Source organism: Delphinapterus leucas, chromosome 17 (genome assembly GCF_059928025.1).
Source record: "Delphinapterus leucas isolate spDelLeu-1000000601 "Yukka" chromosome 17, BTC_Dleu_Yukka2, whole genome shotgun sequence".
Classification (NCBI taxonomy): domain Eukaryota; kingdom Metazoa; phylum Chordata; class Mammalia; order Artiodactyla; family Monodontidae; genus Delphinapterus; species Delphinapterus leucas.
The window spans coordinates 16,132,625-16,151,644 of record NC_143145.1 but is presented as its reverse complement, the minus strand read 5'-3'; the positions used below and the strand labels follow the sequence as shown (position 1 = coordinate 16,151,644).

At 38.1% G+C, this 19,020-nt stretch overlaps 1 protein-coding gene across 2 annotated transcripts in view; it reads left to right on the top strand.

Annotated features, from left to right (window-relative positions):
- TBC1D31 (TBC1 domain family member 31) overlaps positions 1-19,020 on the top strand; it is a 61,885-nt gene that overhangs the window by 37,841 nt on the left and 5,024 nt on the right. For both annotated transcript variants that reach the window (XM_022554004.3, XM_089898756.1), the window contains 9 exons: positions 828-961; positions 1,274-1,453; positions 2,444-2,676; positions 2,937-3,089; positions 4,109-4,244; positions 9,036-9,122; positions 11,678-11,818; positions 12,896-13,090; positions 13,915-14,038. In XM_022554004.3, the coding sequence (XP_022409712.1) occupies positions 828-961; positions 1,274-1,453; positions 2,444-2,676; positions 2,937-3,089; positions 4,109-4,244; positions 9,036-9,122; positions 11,678-11,818; positions 12,896-13,090; positions 13,915-14,038 (1,383 nt within the window). The remainder of the gene's footprint in view (positions 1-827; positions 962-1,273; positions 1,454-2,443; positions 2,677-2,936; positions 3,090-4,108; positions 4,245-9,035; positions 9,123-11,677; positions 11,819-12,895; positions 13,091-13,914; positions 14,039-19,020) is intronic.

Below are 19,020 nucleotides of genomic sequence, written 5' to 3'. Positions count from 1 at the left end.
GATCTTATCGTCAAAACATGAAACCCCAGCTCAGTATTTAAAATAAAAAATCTGAATTTAATAATTATGGAAAGTTGTGGTGGTTAGACATAGGTTCATTGAGCAATGAAACTGATCATCTTCCTAGGGTTTTTGGAAAAGAATGTTTTGGGGGTTGTGCTGGTTACTAGTGAGACTGAGTTAAAGTCAGCCTTAGAAGCCTCTTCAGTGGAATGGATTCTCCTTTCTACTGGCTGACTTTCAGAGGACACTGCTGCAGCTGTCACTGATCGGTTGGTTTTCAAAGTCAAGTTTACTGAAACAAGTTGTCATTGATCAGTTAGATTTAAAACCAGTCCTGGTGACTGCCTGTTACCATAGCTATAGAACAGTCTTTTCCTAGAAATGGGACTCTTTAATTAGGAATGAATTTTAGTAGATTTGAGGAGATTGCCATTTAACATTGATCACATTTTATCAAAGACTTAAATAGGGACCTTTTTGAGGAGGGTCATTTTGTTAACCAGGAGAAATCTAGATACACGCGGCACACAAGCCAGCAGGAAGCAGAGCCTCATAGCTGCCACCAGGAATACTTCGGGAAGGTTGGTTTGTTTTAGTTGACACTTTCTCATTGACTGCTCTGAAGAAACGGGAATATTCTCTAAGCCTAAAATACCGCGGTAACATGATGGAGTTTTAAAATCTATTGTTCTAGAGTTTAAAGAGTTATGTTTTCCTTATTAATGGGCATGTTGAGGATATAAAGAGTGGATACATTTAAGAACTGCAAAGCTCTTTGATGATATAGAAAGGTAAAGGTAAATTTTCAATTTTTTTCTTCATAGTCAATTGGTGTCAACACTGGTTTGAATATTTTCCTAATCCTCCTATCAATATTCTTAGTATGATAGAAAATGTTTTGGCATTTCATGACAAGGAACTCCTGCAACACTTCATAAATCATGATATCACTTCCCAGGTAAGAAACGTAAGGTTTTTAGAATAACAACTTATTTTGGAAGCTAGCATTGGTTCTGGTATAAATAAGACGGTATTTTCTTGAAAGAATATAATAAACATACTACTGTTATACTTTTAATAGTATTCCATTTTTTTCTTCATTAAACTGCTTTCCTGAAAGTCTGTAAAGAAGAGCCCAAATTAGAGTAGTTCTTTCCATAGTTATGTTCTTAATATAATGATTTTAGTATCTAAACCAAATGAGCATATTAGCAATGGCTGTTACGACTTTTCCCTCAAGAACTAATACATTTTTTCTTATTTATTTTAGCTGTATGCCTGGCCTCTTCTTGAAACTGTGTTCTCGGAAGTACTGACCAGAGAGGAGTGGCTAAAATTATTCGATAATGTCTTTTCCAACCATCCTTCATTCCTCCTGATGACTGTTGTGGCCTACAACATATGTTCTAGAGCTCCTTTGCTCAACTGTAATCTTAAAGATGATTTTGAGGTACATATCCTTGTTCTTAAGTAGTGGTTCTCAAATTTCATTTATTTCAGTTAAAAATCCACGTATTTATTGAGTACCTACTATATGTCAGGTACTGGTGCCAGGTGGTAAGAATATAGCGGAGAATAAGTTATACCACTGCCTCCTGGCCCTTACATAGCTGTAGTCAGTCATAGCTTGACTACTAGTCCCAAAATCATAGCTTCGGAGAAGAATCATGATAATATTGGAGCTTTGTGCTTTTTGCCTGTTTAAAGGATGTTTAACAGTTGGGTCGTTGTTTATTCTGTGCATGATTTTATCAGTGACCCAGCTGGTCTGCGATAATCTGGATACTTATTACACATGCAGAATGGGAACTAGGAGAATTTTGAGGCCAGTGGCTGAAAGAAAGCGTTAGAGGTAGCTTTTAAAGGGAGAGGTTCTTTTGGTAACAGGATGAATTAAGTTGGTTTTGTTTGTTTGTTACTTATTTTGTGGTTCCTATCAAATTAAACTCTATTTGTACTTCATGATCACAAGATGTGTACATCTATGTATGGATGTGTGTATATATACTAGAATTTGGATCTACCAGCAGAACAAGATAATGTGGAAACATGTCAGATATTTTTAAAAAATCAAGGTTATTTTCAAAGGCTAGTTTAGTTTTGAATTTACTTATTTTGAATTTTGAAGAAAAAAATTCCAGTAGAAGAATTTATTTCGTTGTTGAAGCAGTCTTCTATTATGAAGGAAGCCTTCATTTTGAGTTAACATTTTAAAAGTTTTATTTCAAAATTTCATAATGTGGTTGTATAAATTTATTCTTCTAAATATGAAACTGGATCTTCATTTTAAAACTTGGGTTATGGAACGCTTCAGTGAATTTGCAAAAAAAAAAAAATCCTCTTAAAGATAAATTCACATTTACGTGTTTAAACTCGTTTTAGTTCTACCTTAATTGCTTTACTAGGTCAATCTCAATTTAAACACGAAGTTTCCTTACAGTATTTTTTTCACCATCGGAATAACCTGGATATAAGTGCTGTAATTAGAGAAGTTTATCGTCTCATGGATACCACGCCCACTGATATTCATCCAGACAGCATGCTTGATGTTTTTGTGGCACTGACAAAAGGGCAATACCCAGTATTTAATCAATATCCAAAGTTTATTGTGGACTGTCAGACACAGGAACGAGAAAGAATAAGGGATGATGAACTGGATTACTTAAAAGAGAGGTAATCATGCAACGGTTGTTCTTTGATAAAAACAAAATCTATTATAATCAAAATTTTTATGAAAAAGACATGTAAATTATTAAGTTGTATAAAATCAGAGTTTGAAGGATGGAAATATCTTTAAAGGTATTCTTGCATATGGAAGTAAAACAGTTACATGTTATTGAGGTATACATTTTGTGTTTTGTTCGTTCTTGGACTTAAATTACTCAGTTTTCTTATTTGCGTTTTGTTATAATAATAAATATTATCTACTCTAGGCAGGCAGTTGAAGACATGCAAGCTGAAGTAGACCAGCAAAGAGTTGAAGATGAAGCTTGGTACCAAAAACAGGAACCGCTTCGTAAAGCTGAAGAAACAAGGAGAGAAACGCTCTTACAAGAGGAGGAGATGATGATACAGCAAAGACAAAAGTATGTTTAACACTTTGAAAAAAGCTGGACATCTGAGTTATTTTAATAATTTTTATTTCTTTCATTATTATGAAATTATATATAATTATATACAGTTTCACTTGGTATAGTATTACCCAGCTCTGCTATTTCCATTAAACAAATGTTTAAGCTAACAAAAAGAAATTATAATATATTTTTCAAAAAATTGGCATATAGTAAACTGTAATTCTAAAGCTATACTGGGTATAATATAACTTGCTCTGATTATTCAGAAGTAATACAAGATCTAAGGTACCTTTTACGGTGGGCAGAAATGCCTAGCAGCACAATGCTGGGTAAATCATCTTTAGTGGAGTATAATTTTTTAAATTGTGTTTTAAACATATCTGTGTGACCTGAAAATGAAACATAAAATGATTGTCTCATTGTACATTTCATACTTTGGAGGACAGGAAAAGAAGTATTAAATGCTTATTCAATAATACATTAATAAGGCAAAATGTTTAAATTAGTTAAGATCATGGGATAAGCATTGAGATTAAGGCTAATTGTTGGGAAAATCACTTCTGTAAGTATTTGTTGATTCTTATTTTTGGATAGGACTATGAAACAGATTTCTGGTGTGAATTTAAAAAAATTACTGAACTGAGCCATCAGCCTTCTAAAATTCTAAAAGAACAAGCATACGTAATCTTTGGTAACATTGGAGTATTTGGGGGCCGCCTTTTCTCAGATAAAGGATATTAATTGTATTGAGGTGATCTGAGTAGTGGACCTGTTAAAGAGAATTTTTGAGTATGAAGAAATAGCCAGTTGCATGTGGACTTGTCATTTTCATGGATGCAGGCTTGTTTTGTAATTGAGCGTTTTCATTTATATATTATAAAAACCCATGTTATGATGGCACCAGCTGAATTGGGAAAGCGGACCAAAATAGGTGGCAGGCCTTTCATTGTTGTGAAACATAGTATTTTTCCATTTAAATATATATTGGGAAATGATTTTATTTATTCCTCTTGATGTATTTTGTGTTTAAGACTAGCTGCTGTGAAAAGAGAGTTGAAAGTAAAGGAAGTGCACTTACAAGATGCTGCAAGAAGGCGTCTTCTGCAGCTTCAGCAAGAACAGCGCGAAATGGAGCTAAGAAGACTGGATGATGAAATTGAGAGAAAGGTTTATTATTCTTAGTTCTCATACATTATCTCCATTAACTCTTATTTAAATGTAACGAACACCTTCAAGTTAAATAATATTCCTAGAGTTCACAAGGGATACTAAACAGCCCCTTTAGTTTTATGTAATTCTGCCCTGCCCCCAGCTATTCTTATTCTCTTTTATATTTCATTAATGGCTAAATGTTTTAGAAATGCCAGGAAGATGGGTCAGGTTGACGAGTGTCCTTGATGACTGTCTCTTTTAGAGAAGTATCAATTAAGCATGAAGTTAATTGCGAAGTAAGGGAAATGCTCCTTTTTAATATAAAAATTTACACATCGCCACTCTGGAAAGATTTCCATTATAAAATATATGGAGTTAAAATGGACCTTCTCCACTCTTCTCTCATCTCATCCCCAGAGATAAATTATTTTAAAATGGCTATATATCTTTCTCTTTTTTATGGTTGCATAGTATTCCATTATATGGACATGTCATAGTTTACTTAACTAACCCTTTGCCGTTGGACATTTAGGTTGTTTGCAGTATTCTGCTGTACAAAACACTGCTAGATCGTGCATTCTCGGTACAGATCTTTGAGTAGTTGCACACATATTTTTGTTGAATAAATTCCAAGGTATGCCAGATTGTCCTCCAAAAATGAATCCACTTAGGTATTTTAAGAATATAAGAGTACGGGCTTCCCTGGTGGCGCAGCGGTTGGGGGTCCGCCTGCCGATGTGGGGGACGCAGGTTCGTGCCCCGGTCCGGGAGGATCCCGCGTGCCGCGGAGTGGCTGGGCCCGTGGGCCATGGCTGCTGGGCCTGCGCGTTCGGAGCCTGTGCTCCGCGGCGGGAGAGGCCACGGTGGTGGAAGGCCCGCGTACCGCACACACACAAAAAAATATATATATATATATAAGAGTACCGATACCCTAGTCAATTTGGAGTGCATCAGTCTTAATATTTGTCAGTCTGATAGGTGATAGGTTAACTGTCTATTTATTTATTTATATTTACTTTTTCGGGGGGTACGCGGGCCTCTCCCGTTGCGGAGCACAGGCTCCGGACGCACAGGCTCAGCGGCCATGGCTCACGGAACTAGCCGCTCCGCGGCATGTGGGATCTTCCCAGACCGGGGCACGAAGCCGTGTCCCCTGCATCGGCAGGCGGACTCTCAACCACTGCGCCACCAGGGAAGCCCAGTCTCTTCATTTATTTATCTTCGTTTGTAGAACTAAAAATTGCATATCTAAATCGTTTTTCCATTTTTCTACCAAGTTACTCTTTTTCTTACCAATTTACACAGGCTCTTTTATCATTTGGCGCAGCAGTGTCCAATAGAAATATGATGTGAGCCACATGGGTAATTTTAAGTTTTCTAATGGCCACATTAAAAAGAAGAAACAGGTGAAATTAATTTTAATAATATTTAACTCAGTATATCTGAAGTTACCTTTGCAGTATGTAATTAGTATACATTGTCATTGAGATGTTTTACCTTCTGTTTGTACGAAGTCTTCGGAAATCTAATAGTTTATACTTGTAGCACACCTCAATTAGGACTATCACATTTTAAGTGACTCAGCAGTTATATGTGGCTATAGTGCTTGCCTCACAGCATAGTCAGGGCATTAATCCTTTTGTCTGTTGAGAATGTTTTGCTCAGTCTGTGTTTCTTGACTCTTAAGAATGTTTGCAGTGTCTTTTTTTCATTATGTAAAATATTTTAATTTTTGGATAACCAACTTCATTAGTTTTTTATGACTTCTAGGTTTTCTGTCATGTTAATTAACCTTCCCATTTAAGGTTATATTACCACTTATGCCTATTTTCTTCTAGTTCTGTAGTTTTCTGTTTTTTTTAATCTTTGATCATCTTTTTAATTATTTATTTATTTATGGCTGTGTTGGGTCTTTGTTGCTGCACGCGTGCTTCCTCTAGTTGTGGCGAGTGGGGGCTACTCTTCATTGAGGTTCGCGGGCTTCTCATTGCGGTGGCTTCTTTTGTTGTGGAGCATGGGCTCTAGGCGCGCAGGCCTCAGTAGTTGTGGCATGCGAGCTCAGTACTTGTGGCTCGCGGGCTGTAGAGCGTGGGCTCAGTAGTTGTGGCGCACAGGCTTAGTTGCTCCGCGGCATGTGGGATCTTCCCGGACCAAGACTTGAACCCGTGTCCCATTCATTGGCAGGCGGATTCTTAACCACTGCGCCACAGGGAAGTCCCTAAGAGTCAGCAGATTATTGTGTGCCAGCAAATCTGACCCACCACCTGTTTTGTTAAGGCTCGTGAGTTACAATGGTTTTAACATTTTCAGTGGTTAAAAAAAATCGGAATCAAAGAATAATAATTCATGACATGAAAATTATATTAAATTTTTAAAACATGAAATTCAAATTTCAGTGACCATAAATAAGTTTTATTGGAAAACGATCACACTTATTTGTTTACATATTTCTTTGGCTGCTTTCGCACTACAACAGCAGAGGTGAATAGCTGACACAAACGATGTCCCACAAAGCCTCAGTATTTAACTCTGAGACCCTTTACAGGAAAAGTTTGCCAGCCCCTGATGTGTCTGAAAATTGAATGTAAGGAATGAGTTAGGAACCAAACTTACTTCTTTCCAAAGGCAAGTCAATTTTCCCAGCAGCATTTGTTGAATATTAGCGAAGTCATTTTGCCAGCTGATGGTTATTAAATGTTCAGTTCCCTTATAAACTTGATCTCCTCCTTTGCTGTCTATTCCTAAGCCAGTACCACACTGTGTGAATAACACCTGTGTAATGTTTTACTAATTAGGCCTAATTACCATAATTAGTGTGCCTTTTCAAGAGTTTTCTTGGGGGCTTCCCTGGTGGCGCGGTGGTTGAGAGTCCGCCTGCCGATGCAGGTGGACACGGGTTCGTGCCCCGGTCCGGGAAGATCCCACATGCCGCGGAGCGGCTGGGCCCGTGAGCCATGGCCGCTGGGCCTGGCATCCGGAGCCTGTGCTCCGCAGCGGGAGAGGCCACAGCAGTGACAGGCCCGCGTACCGCAAAAAAAAAAAAAAAAAAGAGCTTTCTTCAGTATTCTCAAATGTTTATCATTTCAAATAGACTTTGAAAATTTTATCCCTCCCTCCCTCTCTCTGAACCCCCCCATCCTATTGGAATTTTTATTAGGATTGCATTGAATTAGTAAACTAATTAAGGAGTTTCAAACCTGCTTTTGATAAAGTAGTAAATATTTAAATTTTTCTTAAGATTTTCATTCATCTATATTAATAATCTATTATCTCTTTTTATAGCATGAGATAATACTTTGTTTTTTTTAAAGCCAATTAACTTTAAGTTGGTTTTTAAAATCCATGATTTCTTTTAACTATCTCATCTAGTAAATGAGGTTGGTAATTCATTATTCTAGAAAATCTGTGTTCTTCCCCAAAAGTAATACAGTCTTAGAACTCTGATCTCTTTATTCCAAACCCCTTTGAGATAGTGGAAGGCAGTTTTTTTGGTGAAAGAATCCTGTCAAGTCCTTTCAGTGGCACGATCTGGCCTCTGCCTCCCATTCCAGCCTCCTGCCCTTCCGTCTCCCTGGTCTGATAGTGAGCTCTGGCCCTGCTAAATAGCAGAAGCTCCTCTACTCACCGTTCAGGCGCCAGCAGGAAAGGCAGCTTGAGTCCAAAGTGACACGTACAAGTGACACAGACATCTGTTAGTAGCAAGCAAAGTTGATCTGTTTTGCTCTGGTACATAGCTGTTTGTATCTCTGAAAATTCATGAGCACAAGAGCTTCTGTAATTGAAATTCCTAAAAAGCATTATTTGCTATGCCAAACATCTCCTCCACCTCTTAGCATTATAACTACTCTTGCCTCATCAACTCAAGTATCCCCACCTCTGAGCTAACTGCTTTCTCGGGAACCTATTTAAGGTGAACTGGTTTTCCGTCCGTGGTTTTTTTACTCCTTGGATGCATGTCCTTGCACATCCCACTATACTCTAATTTTTACTGTTTGTTTCTCTGATTATATGTATTTGATAGTTTGTCTACAATATCTAACACTTTGCCTTATGCGTGTAAGTAGTAATGCAACCATTAACCGTTTACTGGTTGGATGCGATGATTAGGTTAGATGCCTCATGGGTTATAGTTTGTTTTGTTTTGTTCTGAAACACATATCATGTTATTCTCACTCCTAAAGAATGAGCATTTTAGGCAGCCAAGTATTTAAGACAGTTCCCAGGAGTCTCTATCTAAAGAGTTCCTGATCCAAATCCTCTAGTGTATAGGACTGAAAAGCTCCCAAGTAATCAGATTTTGAGAAAGGTGAACTTTAAATTGGCTAAGTCCAAGCAGGGCACGTACAGGTTGAACAGTGCACAGTAAATTTTAACTTGAAATTACTAGTTGCCAAACCGAATTTAGAAAAGTATAGAAGTTTAATCAAAAAGAACATTAAATAAATGTTATATCGAATAAGTTTAAACATTTTGTATTTTTATCCACTGTGAATTGAAATTGCTCAAGTTTTTCTAACTCATAATATGGCTAATGTACTATGGAAAGAAGTGCCATCTGTTCTCCCATTCTGGGCAGATGAGCATATGGTAATTGTGTTTTCTTTTTTAGAAAATTATGCTTAACTTTAACTCAGACGTTATTTCTAGATTCCACAGTGAATGTTAATAGATTGGCAATTACTCTGGTTTCAAAAACCCAATCCCTCTTATTTTAAATGCATTTAGCGGGTTGTTCATATATCAAGATTACTTAATCTATTATTATTAAATTATTTTCGGTATTCACAGTTTGTTACTTGGCCGTAGGTACGTATGAGAGGTCGAGAAATTGCTGCCAAAGACCTAGAAATGAGACATCTGGAGCTCGAACCACAAAAAAGGCTTCACGAGAAGGTATAAATCAACAACCTCCAATATAAGAAAAGCAGAGTTTGTACGAACTCTTTTTAGACAGTTTATTCAAGGTTTTTTAATGTTCATTTTATTATTTTTTTTTCAAGAAGAGTATAGTGTTATCCAGGATTGTAAGGTAGCCAGAATGTCTGAATGCACAGTTTGTTGTAATTCTTTAATTCATGTTTCTCTTAACAACTTAGTCTAGTGTCTGAAGCACCAGATGTAAGCCCCAGATTTTGCCTCAGGATCTTTTACTAACTTACTAAGTTTTCTCATATCTGTGTAATAGTGACTGCAAAATTAACCCAGTACTTCACAAAGATCCTACAAGGTAAGTCAGGTAAGAGCTGTAAAGCACTCGAAATTTGAATCTTCTGGAATCAAATCAGCAAGGACCTACTTTAGCACGTATAATTCAGTTTCCAAGACACTGGAAACTTTCTTCCTGCTGTAGATATTTTTTGTTGGGGAAAAGCATTATGTTCCTCATTTATTTAATGTTGAAACCACGTTTTCACTTCCTTCAGTCCTCTTAAAGTCAGACTGAGTTTGAAATTAGCGATAACTACAAATACGTAACAGGTAACGTGCATATGATTGTTTGTTGCTCACATTAAATAAGATGTAAAACATAGCATCCATTCATAACTACAACACTTTAAGTTCCTACACTGAACTTTTTCTAAATCTGAGCCCCAGGAATTTACACTGAGTCTCCTATGATTTTGAATTAGAATTCATTCATTTGAACTAAGCTTGAGGTTATTTTTTACTATCTTTTCTGCGGGGGAGGTGGAGTGGTGGCACCGGGGGCATGATTTCAGAATTAACAGAAATTTTGCAAGAAAATACTAAAAATTTCAAAGTGTTCTTCTCTCAGATTCTCAAATATTAACATTTTGCTAAGTTTGCATTATCCTTCTCTTTCTGTCTATACACACACACATTTTTTTTCCTGAGCTGTTTGAGTTGCAGACATTATGCTCTTTTACCCCTGAATACTTCATTGTATATTTTCTACAAGAAATCCTTATTACATAGTCACAGTACAGTGATCAAAATCAGCACATTAACATACTATTATCTGTTGTATAAACCGTATTCACATTTTAGCAGTTGTCCTAAACATGCCTTTTATAGCAAAAGAAAATCTAAGCTACTCCATTTGTTTCAGTTGTCATGTCTCTTTATTCTCCTCTCAGTTGGAACCATTCCTGAGTCTTGTCTTTATATTTTATGACACTTATACTTTTGAAGTATATAGGCCAGATATATTGTAGAATGTTCCTCAATTAGCATTTGTTGTTTACCTGTTGACTAATATCAAGCACCTTTTCATATGTTCATTGTCCGTTTTTGTATCTTCTTTGGAGATCATGTGGTTAATGTCTGTTTAAAGCATGTAGGGCCATACTTCCTTGGTTTTTGTTATATCGTGTAATTTTTTGTTGAAAACTAGCTATTTTAAGTAAGAGGACATTTCTGGAAATCACATTCTTTTCTCTCCTAAGGGTTTCTTGTTGTTTCTTTGCTTAGTGACTTTTCTGAATTACTCTGTAAAGTATTCTTTGTCATGCGTAGCCACGGAAGTCTCTACTCAGGTAGCCTGGTGACTAGACAGAGATTTCCTTAGATCCCTTGAACCAGAAAGCCTCTAGTCTTTGCCGAGAGGCACCGTGTGCATCATTTTCGGGCATACTTTCAACACTCAGATAGTTTACAACTCTCTTAGATTTCACTTCCTGATGTTGCAAAACCTCAGTTCACCAGAGCTGAGCGCTTAGGACCTTCTCAGGTCTGAGCATTCACACAGCCCTTGGCACGTGCACATTGTTTACACATGCACACGGCCTTCTGAAGTCCCTGGAATCTATTGGAGCATTTCAGAGCCCCCTATAGGTATCTGATTCCCCAGCTTTTCCTACAAAGCTTTTTGATTGGCCTGTTGTTTGCTCTGTGATCCACTGCCTTGGACAGTCACGATGTCCAACAGTTTCCCCTGATTGTTTTCAGCAGACATCCCCAGGGAAAAGGCTACAGGTGAGTTATGAGTCAGGTCAAATAAAAACAGCCTTGAAAGTGCGGTCTTCCAAGTCAGATGATGGCAGTTCTCTGGGAATGGGAGTTACAAGGACCTAAACTCCATTTTGTCCCCTCCATTGGCTGCCAGGCTAATGATTTTCAAAGCTAATGGCAGAGCTTAGGGGTGGCATGGAATAGGAATAATGCAAGTTTAAAATGCCATAAAGTTCGTCTTTCTTACTAAGATTCAGCCACTTTTATGAATAAATGCTCCCCAGATTGCTGTAAGCCTTCAGTTAATTTCCAGAGTTCTGAAAAAAGTTTGTTTTGCCAGTGATCTCAGTGCTTTTATAGATGAGAGAATTTTCAGAGGTCCTTACTCTTATTTCCACTGATGTCACCACTGTTTGCTTTACTTTGAAAATTAGATGATTAGTTTTGGTATTCTGAAAAAGAGCAAAGACGTTTTTGTGTTCTAGCTTCATTATTATATGGATTGGTGATTTTTTTTAAAATGATTTCTTTAACAGAATCTCACTAGAAATCAAGAAGCTATTGCAAAAGAAATGAGAGAAGATGCAGACGCCAATAAACGAAAAGTGGATCTTGAAGAACACATGTTTCATAGACCGATAGGAACAGATCAAACTCAGAACCAAAAAACTCAGAAGGTAAAAATATGATAAATTTCGTGTCTCTATAGAAGGAGGAATTACCATCTGCCATTCTTTTAAAAGAAGGAATTTAATATTGAACTCTATAAAGTTAATTTGTTTCTTTGCTTCAGTTATCACAGTTCCTAGAAATTCACATTATTTTATTTAGAGGCTACTTACTTCACTGACAGCCATATACATGTGTCTTTTATACTCTTAGAGAATTTCAAGACTTGGAAGAAAATACATAGGGAATAACTTTATAAATTTTAGTGCCCTACATTGTTAAGTCTCCGAAATTATCCCTGAGTGGATTAGTTGCAAAACATCAGGTCTCTGCCTGGTATATAAGCCAGCGTTTCCAAAGTGTATTCTGTAGAATATCAACAACTAGTATTAAATAAAATGGGGATGACAAGTATTGAAAGTGCTGTCTTAAAGTTAGGTTTTTCCATGCCAGGCTTGAGGATATGGCACACTGTGAATCTTTAAGAAATTTTCTTAAACTTATTTTATAGAATTTCTTGCGGAGTATCCTTTCAGAAATGCTGGCTTAAATGAATGGAAATAGAATTTGAGGGCTTCAGCATAGAACTTTGTCAATTATCCCTTTAACGAAATGTTAAGTGGGTCTGTGGCAGGGCCTGGCCCTGTTCCAAAAGCCAGGAATAGTGTAATATTTCCCTACCTTCTGTTCTGTCCCTTGGCTTCCCCCCCAGAATATCCCCTCCCCCTTTTTTTTTTCCTTATAGGCTTTTGTCCAGTCTGTAAAAATAGGTTCATCTGACTCCTTTTCAAAGGACTGAAAATAGGAATTGTTTAATTCCACCCATCCCTTAGCCTAGAAGTTCTCAACCCTGGCTATACATTAGAACCACTTGAAGAGCTTTCTAGAAGTACCAATATCCAGCTGATAAAGAGATTGATTTAGTTGGTTTGTGGTGGAGCCTGGACATCAGTTTGTTTTAAACACTGATTCTAATATGCAACCAGGGTTGTGAACATCTGTCCTGGACACTTGGATACGTTGAATGGACATACCGTATTTTATGTAGTCTAAACTTGTTTCTGAAATTTACGAATTGTTCTTAGTTAATTGAAGAAAATTTGGCAAAAGCTGAACAAGCATGTCTAAATACTGACTGGCGAATTCAGGCTTTACATAAACAAAGATGCGATGATCTACACCGAAATGAATGTTACCAGGAAGTAGCCAAACTGCTTCGGAAAAACAGAAAGAAAGAAATGGAAGTATTAAATGCAGTGATGGAGGAGGAAGCTAAAAAGGTAAGAATGGTGTTACAAACTTCTTGTTATTAATCATTTACATCTTGAAATAGTACATAATCAAATGGCAATAGCATCAAACCACATAATTTGTGTTTGAAAAGATCTTAAAGATGATCTAATTTTAATACATAGTGCTCAGAGAAGTCCAATGTTGATGCCACCTAAGAATGACTAAGTGTCTTTCTCAGTTACATTAGTGTCTCAACTTCCCAACCTCGTGGATTTGTTCTAGCTGATTGTATAATATTACTACTTTAATTTACCTAATTTTTTATACTAGCAACGTAAAAGACTTTGAACAGTTAGGAATTATATGTAGCTATTAGTAACAAAAACCAAAATAACAGTAACTATAAGCAAGATAGAAGTATTTTTCTTTTTCACATGAAAAGTCTGGAGGTGGGCAGTCCACGGTTGGTATCCTGGCTCCAAGGTCATCAGAAAAACTGCCCCCTTCAACCTTTCTGCACTATTTCCTGGAGCATGTCTTTCATTCTCATGGATACCTTTCCATCCATTAATTTTAAAAACTCAATCCCATAAGGTTTGAGATCTGAAATGTATTGAAATGAATTATTTCAGTGACAGTTGGGACCTGTATGGCACTCTGAGGAATTGAATAGTAGGGACATCAGAAGTGCCTCTGCTTTCAAGGTTCTTCAACAGCCTTGAGCCAAGACAGGCACCCAAATTCCCTAATACCAAATAAATCCTACGTGCCTTGGAAATATAAAGTAGAGAAGACAAAAGGGGCTACTTCACTATAGGAACTTGCATTAGCACAAATTTGTGGGATTTTTTTTTCATTTATTTGTATTTAGTGGGAGGAAGCTGAAGAACAAGACTTCCATTTGAAATCAGAAAAGAAAGCTGCTGCTCCTTCAGATGCCTCTAGAAGGTGGTTCCTAGAGAATGAGATACATGCTCAACATCCGTATCATAAAGGTGAGCATCGTGAATGCTTCTCTCTCCCTTCATGGTGTTAACACCTTCATTCATTTACTGTGGTCTCTTATCATGGATAAATCCCTGAGATGTATTTTGGCACTTTTAGTCAAATTATTGCTCAGTTAAAAGGGTGGGATGAGGAGGTGGGACTGTTTAAAAAAAAAAAAAAAGCGGGCTTACCTGGTGGCGCAGTGGTTGAGAGTCCGCCTGCAGATGCAGGGGACGTGGGTTCGTGCCCCGGTCCAGGAGGATCCCACATGCCACTGAGCGGCTGGGTCTGTGAGCCATGGCCGCTGGGCCTGCGCGTCCAAAGCCTGTGCTCCACAGCAGGAGAGGCCACAACAGTGAGAGGCCCACTTACTGCAAAAAAAAAAAAAAAAAAAAAAAGCTCCAATTAAGAAAAATTTCTCAGCCATCCTGTAGAATTGTTTTATTCCACGGTCCTTGGCATCCCCTTAATGTACTAGACTATGATTTGTTCCCAAAGTGCTATTTCTAGTTAATTTTAGTAAAAATGTGTGCTTTGCCAATAGCTGGTCCTCAGAACAACAGTTTATTAAAGTAACACAAGGAAACTTATTATAGGATCTAATCAAACATTAGGTTTTGGTGCAAGGCTTACCAGTGGCACTCAATGAAAAATCAAACTTTTAATTTAAAATTCTTGGAAATTCTCTGGCAATCCAGTGGTTAGGACTCAGCGCTTTCGCTGCCGTGGTCCGGGTTCAATCCCTGGCTGGGGAGCTAAGATCCCACAAGCCCCATGGCACAGCCAAAATAATAGTAATAATAATAATTTAAAATTCTAAAATAGAGTACCTTTACAGGGAACTTCTGTTTTACTATATCTTGTATTGTTTCAGTCTTTTATAAAATGTTTATGTATTACTTTTTAAAATAACAGCCTTACTGACATGTAATTCACATGCCATACCATTCACCTATTAAAAATATACAATTCAACAGTATTATATTACCATATATTAAAAAATATATTCAGAGTTGTGCAGTCATCACCACGATCGATTTTAGAACATTTTCACAGCCCCAAATAAACCCCATGGCCATTTGCAGTCACTCCTCATTTCCTGCTACTCCCCCCAGCCCTTGGCAACCACTAATCTACCCGTTTCTGTAGATTTGCCTATTCAGGAAATTTCATATACATGGAATCATATGCTACATGGTCCTTTGTGTCTGACTTCTTTCACTAGCATAATGTTTTGAGGTTCAACCATGTTGTAGCATATATCAGTACTTCACTCCTTTTTAATGCAGAATAATATTCCATTGTATGAGTATTCCACATTTTATTTATCCATTCATCAATTGATAGACATTTGGGTTGTGTCCGCTTTTGGGCTTTTATGACTAATGCTGCTCTGTGCATTACCTTTGTCATTACTTTTGTAGTGCACAAATTGAAAAGCAAAAATAGAGGTTAGATGCTATCATCATTTAATTAGGCTGCTTTTGAAACCCCTCATTACCTCTCACGCTTTTGGGTTTAGGTCCCAAATAGCACCCGGAGCCCTTGGGGGAAGTGGGGAGCAGAATGTCACAAATTAAAAGACACAAACCACTGGAGCTGCCACTTCTCCCTAACCATGTCACAATTACCCCAACATTAGAGAGAACAGAAATTTGAGACTTGGAGAACCTACGAATTTAGAAATTGAAAAGGAAAGAGACTGCAAAAAGCTCCCTGCGTCCGTAGTCTTCCTACATGTGGCCCTTCTGCCTCCAGGGTGCCTTCCTCCCAGGCCACCTACGCTTTTTCGACGTTCCTAAATTTCACCAATGAGAGATAGTTTGGTTAATAATGATTCATTTTTCAAAAGGCAAATGTGTAAGGATTTGATCATCGCCTTAATCAGGGTATATAAATTAAATCCGTGTGACTTAATTCTAAAACTGGAGGATAATCAGCTATAATTAGGAAAACGGCATGTTGATTGCAAGTGCTCAGCATTGGTTTGTCACTCAGAGCCTAGAAGCGAGGCACCAGGAAGTAGGAAGCAGGTGAGTGTGCCAACGACAGGTCGTTTATTTACATTTGTGCCTAGTGTCAATCTTTATTAGCAATGGGGAGGAATTCTTATTGTTTCCCAAAAGATAGAACCTTCTGGACAATGTGAATGACCCTGACTGCTTCTAAAATCCTAGGCCCATAAACTTAAACTGAATAGCAAGTGATGTCTTATAAAATATTAGTCCAGATTTTTAATGGGCAAAGGATTTGAACAGACAGTTCTCCAGGGAAGACATACAATGACCAATACACGTATGAAAAGATGTTCAGCTTAAATTAGTCATTAGGGAAATACAAATCAAAACCACATTCAAATTAAAAATATATATACAGTGAGATACAACTTCATGATCAGTAGCATGGATGTAATCCATTAACAAGTGGGGGCAAGGATCAGAGGAATTGGAACAGTGCTGGTGGGAATGTGACGTGGTACAGCCACTTTAGGAAACAGTCTGGCAGTTCCTCAAAAGGTTAAATGTAGAGAGACTGTATGACCCAGCAGTTCCACTCCTAGGTATATACCCAAGAGAACTGAAAACATATCCCTACAAAAACTTGTACATTGAATGCTCACAGCATCATTATTCATAATAGCCAAAAAGTAGAAACAACGCAAATATCCATCAAATGAGGAGTGGATAAACAACATATGGTATATCCATACAATGGAATCTTATTTAGTGATAAAAAGGAATTAACTACTGATTCATGCTACAAAATGGATGAACCTTGAAAACCTTATGCTGAGTTAAAGCAGCTAGACCAAAAGGCCACATGTTAATATGATTCTATTCATGAAATGCCCAGAATAGGCAAACCTGTAGAGGCAGAAGGGGGTTAGTGGTTTGTGGGTGGGAGGGGTAGGGGAGTGGGCCACTAGTGGGTAAGACGTTTACTTGGGGGATGATGAAAATGTTCTAGAATTAGTGGTGATGATTATACAACTCTAAGTGTACTAAAAACACTGAACTGTACCCTTGAAAGGGGTGAATTCTGTGGTATGTGAATTACCTCAGTGAAACTTATTTTTTTAATGACATTCGTAAATGCTGGTTGCCAGGTAGGGCCACTGGACCAGGTTTTAAAGCGGCTGGGCCTTGAAGAAAGGGAAGAGCTTAGAGCAATTGGAGGACATTTTGGGGAGGCAGGATTTCATGGTGTGGTGCAGGAGCCCAGGCTGGATGTCGGGAACACCGGGTTCTGGTCCCAGCCTCATGGTAAACGAAGACAGAGTTTAAAGAATCTTAGCCAGAGTCAATAAGCTGTGTATCTCTGGTTAGTTTATTTACCCACTTGTGTTTCATTTGTGCCTATTAAGAAATGTTTACTGGTCTTCAGTTTCCTCATTTGTAAAATGAGAAGATTATAGACTAGGCGATTTTTAATTTTGTTACAGTCCTAACGTTATATTACACCATTTTCTAACCACTGACAGTCTGTGGGTCCCTCTGAGGATCTCTCCCAGAAACATGTACATACACGTACACACACACACAGCACTTTCCCATGATCATTTTTGTGGATTCCCCAACCAAACGCCTCCATGAACTCCTTGCATGAGACAGAACTTGTTAAAAGTAATGAATCAGTGGCAGAGACTTGCCTGTCGTGGTGATTCAGGTTAGGCCAGCTGGAGCAGAGAGCTTCTGTGCAAGGGTGGTTAAAGATATCACTGAAGCATGTAGGTGATGGGGACCTTCGGGCTGAGCAGTGGGCTTCATCCTGTTGACCAGCCTGGCTGCAGAGCAGAATGGCCTGCGGAAGACAGAGTACAGGGCTTGCCTCCTGGGCAAGGAACGTGGTTAGGGAAAGGAAGGAAATTTAGTTTGTACCTTTCTGTTCCTTTCGAATTTTGTGAGGTACAGGTAATACCACTTCAGTAAATAAATACTAATTTTAAATAATAAGAATCACTTTTGGGGCTTTAAAATAAATACATTAAATGAAGGAAAACAAGTTGTAGTGCAAAAAAGTATAGAAAAAAGAACTTTCACTTTTTACTGTACTATTTATATGTTCAAATTTGTTACAGTTAGCCAGTGACTGGCAATTTTTTGATACATTACAAATTTTTTAAAAAATGCATAGTCAGGACCTCACATTTAATTCTGTAGATGTAAAAAAAAATGGAAAGGGCTTCCCTCGCGGCGCAGTGGTTAAGAATCCGCCTGCCAATGCAGGGGACATGGGTTTGATCCCTGGTCCGGGAAGATCCCACATGCCACAGAGCAACTAAGCCCGTGCGCCACAACTACTGAAGCCCACGTGCCTAGAGCCCGTGCTCCACAACAAGAGAAGCCACTGCAATAAGAAGCCCATGCACTGCAACCAAGAGTAGCCCCCGCTCGCCACAGCTAGAGAAAGCACACGTGCAGCAATGAAGACCCAATGCAGCCAAAATTAAATAATTTTTTTTTAAAAACCGGAAAGCTAGATTTTTGTTTTAAAGTTTCACAGGTGGATCTGCTCAGCAGTGTTTGAAACGTTGCTATAAGCAAAGGGGGGGAACCACTGGCTGTGTGATATTTACAAGACGGCATTTAATTCATCCTCCCCAATAGCCGTGGGCAGGAGGGATATAGGAGGACAGATGAGAGACAAGGAACGGTGAGATCTCAGATTTGGAAGGATCTGATATGTGAATCATCTCTGCAACATTGCAATAGTGGTTATCCAGCCTATGCCAGAACACTAATAGAGTTGGTGAGCTCGTTACCTCATTCCATTTTCTGCCAGTATTTTATTTAAAAGTTGCTCCTTCCTTATGTAAAGCTGAACCTGCTTTTCTTTTTGTAAACCGTCTCATTAAAAACTGTTCTCTGGTCAGAATGGCCATCAGAAAAGTCTACAAATAAATGCTGGAGGCGTAGAGAAAAGGGAACCTTCCTACACTGTTGGTGGGAATATAGATTGGTGCAGCCACTATGGAGAACAGTATGGAGGT